This window comes from Gymnoscopelus microlampas (genome assembly GCF_963454915.1).
Source record: "Gymnoscopelus microlampas genome assembly, chromosome: 10".
NCBI classification, from domain to species: Eukaryota; Metazoa; Chordata; class Actinopteri; order Myctophiformes; family Myctophidae; genus Gymnoscopelus; species Gymnoscopelus microlampas.
The window spans coordinates 4,638,295-4,646,735 of NC_139947.1; the positions used below are offsets into that span (position 1 = coordinate 4,638,295).

Consider the following 8,441-nt stretch of genomic DNA (forward strand, 5'->3'; position numbering starts at 1 on the left):
TAGTTTGTTGATTACTTTTGATGCAGTAATTCTTTTTTTTTTTAGGTATTAAAAGGGTTACTTAAATTGTCACTTCACTGTCACTGCCACCTACAGATCCCCCCCAATCAGGTGGGGGTCCCGACCCACAGGTTGAGAACCTGACCAGACCTACAGTGCGACATTACGTCATTACGTCACGCAGCTGTTCAAGGCGGAGCTTATCAGTTTTGAACCGGCCGGGCGGGTTCAGCCAGAGAAACGAAACTAACTAACCGTCGGCTAAGCGAACATTTATTTACAAACCAGTTGCTTCCGTGCTTCTACTCTACTAGATAACAGGTAAGATGAATTACTTTATGGAATTAAAGTGTGTTATCCAACTTGTTAGTATCGTAAACGTCGTGCATTTGTCGTGTATTAGCTATGGATCACACGACGCTCGTCCATCACGAGCGTCACGGCCGAACTTCAACCATTTTTTTGCACTTTCTCCATTTACAATCTGTACATCTGCATAAACGTTCAGATTTTAAATATAAAGTGCTCAATCTATGGTCACGGATGTTACAAGTCTATTCGGGCACTCAAGCAATACCTGTATCGTCTGTATTGTTCAATAAAAAGCATTTTAATTTGATCGATGGCCATTTTCTCCGTATTTCTGTACGCTTTCAACTGCTTGACCCTATCGGTTGGGAGGAGTACTGCACTCTGTTACTTTATAACTCTATGACAAAATGGCCACCGATCGGATTAAAATGCTTTTTTTTAACAATCCGGAATATACGGGTACTTACACCGACCCGAAGTGGATTGTAACATCCGTGGCCATGGGGTAAGCACTTTATATTTGAAATCTGAACGTTAATGTAGATGTAGGGCATTACATGGAGAACGTGTAAACACCAGGTTGACGTTTCGTCATGACTGTCATAATACAGGGGGTTATACAGACTCGCGCATGCCCAAACATCACTGATCTACAAGCTCACAGCGACGCATTGTGAGCTTTTAAATCAGTTTTTTGGGGCGTGCAACACAGTCTTAGACATGGCATTAGCATATTAATTTCCATGTGGTGCATGATGTCATTGTTTATTTCAGGTATAAATCAGACCACATCAGTGAGAGCTAATGTTGGCCTCATTTGTTTTAACTGTAATTCATTATTATTATTATTATTACATCTATGAATTTTGTTTTGAACCTACAGTACAAAGTAAAATCATTTAATTTAGGGAAAGAGAGTACAAATGTACCAATGGAATGAATGGATCCTTAAGACCAGGGGTCTTCAACGTTTTCAGGCCATGGACCCCCTAGCTGAGAGAGAGATGAGGCAGGGACCCCCTCTATATTGTATAAAATTGTGTTTCAGATTAAACTTTTTTTGTTTACTTGGTCTGCTCTTTTTCCCTCTTTGCCAAAAATAGCTGATCTACAAGCTCACAACGCCTTGCAGCGTGAGGCGTTGTGAGCTTGTAGATCTGCTATTTTTGGCTAAAGTTCTCCTCACAAAAGGGATGCTAAGGTTCAATTGGTTAAGGTAAAATAAATAATCATATCACACAAAGATTTGGCGGACCCCCTGTAGTAATTCTGAGGACCCCCTAGGGGTCCCGGACCCCCTGTTGAAGACCCCTGCTTAAGACAGTTAAATTAACATATAATCATATCACACAAAGATTTGGCAGACCCCCTGTAGTAATTCTGACCCCTTGTAGTTATTCTGAGGACCCCCTAGGGGTCCCGGACCCCTTGTTGAAGACCCCGGCTTAAGACAGTTAAATTAACACTGAGTTTAGTCTGCACACTTTTTACTGTTTTTTTCTAATCTGTTTTAAAGCATTGCAAATACGGAGACTATATGGAGGTCATGTTTTAGTTTAACAGTCTATTGTTATGTGGAAAGCAACAGACAAACACTGTTAACATGCAAACCATATATGTCAAATTATCTTTAGGTGAAGTTCTCACAGCTACACTATAGAGACACACGGGCGGAAACGGAAGGCCTACAAATTCACGCCCACTTTTGAGATAGCGCCGCTACTCGAGGTCCGTTAGAACGACGAACTGCAGCTCTCAATGCATTCCCTATGAGAGGATATGAGAATTAGCCTACTTTTAAAATGATCCTGCATTAACTGGAGACGATATTGATTTAAATAAAAACATGTTTCCAAATGTATGGAGTGTCTTTGTAAACATATCTTCTTGTTTTCTTAATATTTGATTTGTTTCACATTTAATTTGCCACTTTAACGAGTTACCCATAATGTTAACACAGCAGAGGGTAGACGGCAGACAGACAAGTTGTCGCATTTCAGTGACATCACTGTCTTTACGAGCTCCGAGCGCCGACCAGTGGTGTACCCACACTGTAGAGGCAGGACAGGCGGTCGCCTGCCCAACTAAGATCTCGCCTCCCCTAAAAAAAAACAAATAACCCGAAAATGTGTCATTGCGTGCTTAATGTCCTCAAAGTCACGCACCCAACAAGCTTTGAACTGAGCAGATTGGACCTTCTGTTCCAGAGATAATGACCAAAACATATTGAAAACGTCCACTTTCACCAGTTTTCTGGGTATTGAAAACCTCAAGGGATGCGTCCGTGACGTATATACCATGCGACCACTTAAAGTCTAGATCTCCGATGCTAGCGGTTTTGACATACTGATGGAGTATATTATAGTATATTGTGGGTAGTATATCGAGATGACAGATATGGGACATTAAAAAGGACAAATCAAACAAATGGGACACTTTATTAGAACACCAAAAAAGTCGCTACAGCCTCAGTAGTTAACCAATGAAATGACGGTATTTTACAATGCCTCTCATAAAGATTGCATTGAGAGCTGCAGTTCATCTTTCTAACGGACCCCGAGTAGCAGCGCTGTCTCAAAAGTGGGCGTGAATTTGTAGGCCTTCCGTTTCCGCCCGTGTGTCTCTATGGATGCTGAGCATTGATGTCGGCCGTTGTGGCTCCACAGATCAACTTCCTGGCTGGAATGGCAGTTTTCCAGTTATTACAACTTTGGTGTACCAGGAGGAGCACGCCTGTTACACACTGGAATTCATTCAAAGGTAACTTTCTGCTTGAAGTAGAACCATCATGTGTAACTCGAAAGATGTGCTCTCTTGTAGAACAGCTGTGAGTGCACCTTTTCCATATGTGTTTTGTGATTTCAGATGTTTCGTTGGGATCAACCCATTGGCGCAATTTGGCGGTGGCACCAAACAACAAAGCTGCTCAGCCAGAAAAGTGGGTTTGTCCTCCTGTCTCCTCCCTCCTGAAGCAATTGATGGACTTCGATTGGCTTTGAGTGTAAGTTATGTGCAAAACATTTGGACCATTCTCTTCCCCACTATATGAATGACATTGTCATGGTCATATTTTAGTAGAGTTTTATTACTTAGTTCGTTTTTTTTTAGATCTCTATCTCAGGCTCTGATTTTAGGAGTTGTTCAGAAGTAAAGAAGTGGTCAGAACACTGTCTTAAGTTACATTTTATTTATCTATTTGTAAGAACGTTTCGATTAGCTGACCTTCATTAGGTAGTTAAGCAAAAAAAAAATCCTCAAATAAATCTTAAGTAATTGAATATGGTGTGCAGGACCACTTATTTTCTTCTCTACGTTGGCTGTCATCTCCTGTGTAACTGCATGTCCTTTGTAAGTAGGTGTGCAAAAGGACTTTACCTATTAGGTGTTGTTCAGAAAAGGGAAAGTCAACTAATGTAAGAAGAAAGGATCACAGGGCAGTTTCTGGATTGCCCCTCACCTCCCCAGACCTGCCATCTTCTAACTGTCCACACACCTTTCCTCATCACCTGTCTCACATGACAACTGTCCCCAATTCTCAGCCCTGTAGATACCTGACCTTCTCTGCTTGTCTTCCCACCTACACCTCATAATCAGCTTTCAATACTTATATTGTTCTTTTTTGTGCCCTTCCAGATTGTCATGTCACTGATTTCCAACCATGAGTTCCTCACCCCGGTGGATGCCTGCTGGTTTAGACATCCTGCCTGAATGGACTTTTGACATCTGCCATCTCCTTAACGGACTTGTTTGCCGTGTGAGTTTTATGCCTCAAGAGTCTACCTCCATGTTTTGGTTCCACGCCCTTTTTCTCTTTTTTTGTTTTGGTTTATTTTCAGATATTTTTTTCTAATGTTAGATTTCATGTCTCTCCAGCCTTCTGCTCAATGGTCTGCACCACAGCTAGCAAGCCCTAAGGCCATCACACCAGTCCATACCCAGGGCTTCTGTCCACAGACTCCTGACACGGTACAATGTTCTTTTCAATACTATGTAAGGTCTTTACTTAACCCATTTAGACCTGGGAACGATTCTACAAATGTCTTCTAAATCCTGACAGTTTTCTGAAAAAACCCTGTTTCTATGTCAGTCATTCTCAAACATTTTTATGTCAAGGACCTCCAAGATTATATGTAATTGGCCGCCGACCACCATCTGAAAATATGTTGTTCCAGGGACCCCCCTGAAGCAAAGATTTCAGTTAAAAACGCTCTGAAAAAATATATCCAAAGATTTGCACTACATGTTCACGTTTTTTCAAAAAGTGCCGCGCTATGAGATTGTAGATCTGCTATTTTTCAATAGCTAAAGTATAACATAATGCTTAAAACACCAAAAGGGGTCCCGTACAAAATGGGTTAAAGATAAAAATGTCGTAAGTGTTGGTTAGTTAATCTACAATTGGCTGTAGATTTTCAATTTGACAGACTACAAACTACCGCTAATGTTATTTTGCTATGTCTCCAGCTTTATGATCCGTTTTCAAGTGGGGCTAGCCCTTGGGCCACACCGGTCTTTCCCCAGGCCCTCTGCCCAGCTCTTGACACGGTAAAATGTTTTCAATACATTTAATGTCTACATTTAAGTTGTGACTTTGTAACATTTCAGATATACTGTAAGTGTTGGTTCACTAGTAGTACGAGACCACACCTTCTGCTCAAATTTAACAGTATCGCAGGGCAAAGCTGTGGATGAAAAGGTTTGTTGGGGAGGAGGGGGGAATTCATTTGAGTCAACTGATCTCGGGTGTATTTATACTGTGGTGAATGTTATGTGATGAACACAACACTCCATTGAACACAACTTCATTTAGTAAATGTATTTGTACTGATCTTTGACAGACTACAAACTAATGTCATTTTTCTGTCTCTCAGCCTTATGACCCATTTAACTATGGTCTACAGCCATGCCCTCCGGCCTCTACACAGGCCTGTCGACCTGTTGAAGAGGTATGTTTTCTTTAGATTGAATTTATTTGTGACTTGTATTACATTCCACATTGCTTTTGATTGGTCTATCTAAAATCCACAATGCATTGCATAAAGGCATAGCTATTTTTTAAAGATCTTTGACAGACTACAAACTAAGGTTACTTTTCTATGTCTCTGCAACCTTGTGATACCTTTTACCCCGATCTACAGCCATACCCTCCAGCCTCTTCTACACAGGCCTGCCGACCTGTTGATGAGGTATGTCTTTCTTAACCCATTTAGACCTACAAGCTCGGAGCACAGCACTCGGAGCACAGCACTCGGTGCTGCGCTATGAGCTTGTATAGTAGCCTATAGTTTTGATGATTTTTGACCAAGTACAATTAAGGGCCTTTTCTCTTTTCTGCACAGCCGTATGCAGCTACATATATGGACTTGGATCAGTGGAACCAAGAAACACCCAGTGTACTGCAACCTCCATCTCCGTCCAGTGATGCTCCAGTAGAAGGTGTGGTTCCTCAGCTAAGTGTCAGTAGACTTGGCACTGTTGTCCTTCAAATTCAGGATTCATAGATGAGTTTTGCATTCTACTTTTTTTTTTTTTTACAGTTTTTGACGTAATCCATCGGACCAGAGCATACCAGAGGGTCAAGGGTGGCAGCCTTGCGACTCTTGTCGGTTTGAGGTGGAAGAGCTCCAGCTCCAGTTGAGGAGGATAACCACTGTGCTCTCCAGTATCAGTAAGTTTTATTGCCTGTAATGTTGTAGTTTTCAGTTGTCTGCTAATGTCTTTGTCTCACTTGAAACTTTACTTTATCCTGTACCTCTTTTGTGAGTTCTCTGACATGACTGGAAAACTTTGGTATCCCAAAATATCCCTAAATTTTTTTGTTTACTGAAGAGCAGGGGAGATCGACCCCTGCTACTGAACAAATACTCATCAATGACTGCTATCAGAATAGACTGTAGAGCTATATAGAACAGTACTCAATCTTATTGTTTTACAAATACACTCAGTAGACTCAGATTTTTTTGTCTTTTTTCTAGGCTCTGAGCAACTAGACGCACTGAAGGGCTTTATCACCCTGGTGACCTAGAGTCTGGAGTGTCCAGTCTCGGGCAGCAGGAGCTATATCCAGGTATGGATGTTTACGTTTGCCATACATTTCACACTGAACCTGACGTTCTTGGTAGCGAGTGATCCGTGTTGTGAGCTGCAACTAGATAGTGAAGTTTTCAGAAGGTCACATTTGTCTGTTTTCATGGTGCACTGAGCGCAGAAAGGGGTCAATGTAGCTGAGCCTTACAAGTGCAAAACTGATGTCTTAAAATGCAGTTGGTTAATTGCTCGCTCTCTATTCACAGGCTGTGGACAGTTGATTTCCTCTGTGCAGCTGGTAGCCATACACCAGCGTGCCAGGAAGGACTGCAAGAGGCTATTCCACGCGTTGTTCGAGGTGTTCTTCACCCATGAGGAGTGCCGCAATGCCGTCATATGCGGAAAGCATGGTGTCATCCCAGAGGGGAAGAACAAACTGGATGAGGCGAAGAGGGATGCACTGTTCAGTAAGTATTTGTCACACCACTAGTTCCTCAGAGTAGTGTTATAGATGGCCAGTCAGTGGAGTTGGTAACCACTTATAGATATCTTGGGACCATAATCGACAATCGTCTGAAATTCGATTCCAATACTGAAATTGTTTGCAAGAAAGGCCAGCAGTGCCTTTTCTGTTTAAGGAAGTTAGCCAGGTTTCAGGTAAACAAATCAATGATATAGAGCCTTCATTGAATCTGTCATATACTTTGCTGCTATTTGCTGGTATGATAATCTAGGTATTAGACAGAAAAATGCCCTTAAAGGAGAATTCCATACTAAAAGGCTTTCTTACCTTTCTTTGTAGTTGTTAAGTACACACCAAAGAGGTCCAGGTGTTATTTTGTGCAAAAGCTCCTTATTGGCCTTATTTCCCCTACCATGAGCCCTAAATGAATTGCATTGAATGGGGCTATGGGGTGTTGTGCTAATTTGCTTATTTCTTTTGCTCAAAATTATTATTATTTTTGTATATATCCTCTTTTCATAATGTAAATAATATCCCAAGCGGCACACTTTACTACTTATTTCGATGGAAATAAGCGAATTAGCACAACACCCCATAGCCCCATTCAATTCCCATTCCATTCAATACAATTCATTGAGGGCCTATGGTAGGGGAAATAGGCAATAAGGAGTTTTTGCATAAAATAAACACCTGGACCTCTTTGGTGGGGACGTATCTTGTGACAATATACACATGTCTGTCTTACTGTATTGTGTTTTAGGGCGTTTATTATCTGCTGTGAAAGGCCCAGCTTGGGACATATAAATATACTTGATCCTTGACAAATCTTGGTTTTGTAAATTATATTCTCAATTTATGATGTCACCAATACATTATCATTGGGCAATTTGGCTGCCTTTGTGCAGTAAAAAAAATGCATGTTCCAACATGTTGCGCTGGTGGGACGTACAGTACACTCTGAACCAGGTTGGCCTCGTCTGTGGCTATGCTGTGCTCAGTCTGTAGAGTCATATAGTCTTTAAAATGTATATATTTAACCGGGGGAAACCCATGTTGACTGACTTGTGTCATGTCATCTTCTCTGTCTGCAGACTACGTCTTGCGGTGTTCCTCTCTGGCATCATGGACCAATGGTTTCAGTGAAGAGGGCTTGAAGAAAGCCATGACCAACAAGTGCCGGAGCCGTGCTGCAAAGGACTATGTACTCCCCAGTGTTTTTGGCAGCAGATTTTAGTTTTAGTCATTAGTCTCTTGAATAGTTTTCACTTAGTTTAGTCACCTGGAATGTTTTAGTGTTAGTCTAGTTTTAGTCAACTAAATGTCATAAGATTTTAGTCGACTAAATCTACAGTTGACTAAAAATGTATTTTGTCGGGCCTTGATGCCGTCGTAATGACTGTTTTTACACTTGCTGAAAATAGCCAATCTACAAGCTCACAACACGTTGCACCGCGACACGTGAGCTTGTAGATCTGCAATTTTCAGCATGCAACTAATTGTAAGATGACATATACTAGATCGCTTGTCCACTAGTCCCTTCCTAACATTTTAGTCTAGTTATTTGTTGACGAAATTGTCAGTATATTTAGTCATCATAGCTTTTATTTAGTTTCCATTTAGTTTGTCAGTGGAAAAAGGT

At 41.3% G+C, this 8,441-nt stretch overlaps 1 protein-coding gene and 1 long non-coding RNA gene across 2 annotated transcripts; both read left to right on the plus strand.

Annotated features, from left to right (window-relative positions):
* Nucleotides 1-277: 277 nt before the first annotated feature.
* On the plus strand, nucleotides 278-5,813 carry LOC311054053 (uncharacterized protein; the record flags this gene model as incomplete). The annotated part of the gene is made up of 9 exons (XM_084069933.1): nucleotides 278-321; nucleotides 2,979-3,072; nucleotides 3,178-3,313; nucleotides 3,946-4,066; nucleotides 4,186-4,278; nucleotides 4,777-4,857; nucleotides 5,184-5,258; nucleotides 5,451-5,498; nucleotides 5,652-5,813. Exons 4-9 carry the CDS (start codon nucleotides 3,971-3,973, stop codon nucleotides 5,811-5,813), a joined length of 555 nt encoding a protein of 184 aa, XP_083926059.1. The 5' UTR covers nucleotides 278-321; nucleotides 2,979-3,072; nucleotides 3,178-3,313; nucleotides 3,946-3,970.
* A 119-nt stretch (nucleotides 5,814-5,932) lies between these two features.
* Nucleotides 5,933-8,145, plus strand: LOC311052796. The gene is made up of 4 exons (XR_014601552.1): nucleotides 5,933-5,980; nucleotides 6,288-6,379; nucleotides 6,606-6,806; nucleotides 7,894-8,145. It is a non-coding gene; the product is annotated as an uncharacterized lncRNA (long non-coding RNA).
* Nucleotides 8,146-8,441: the final 296 nt, after the last annotated feature.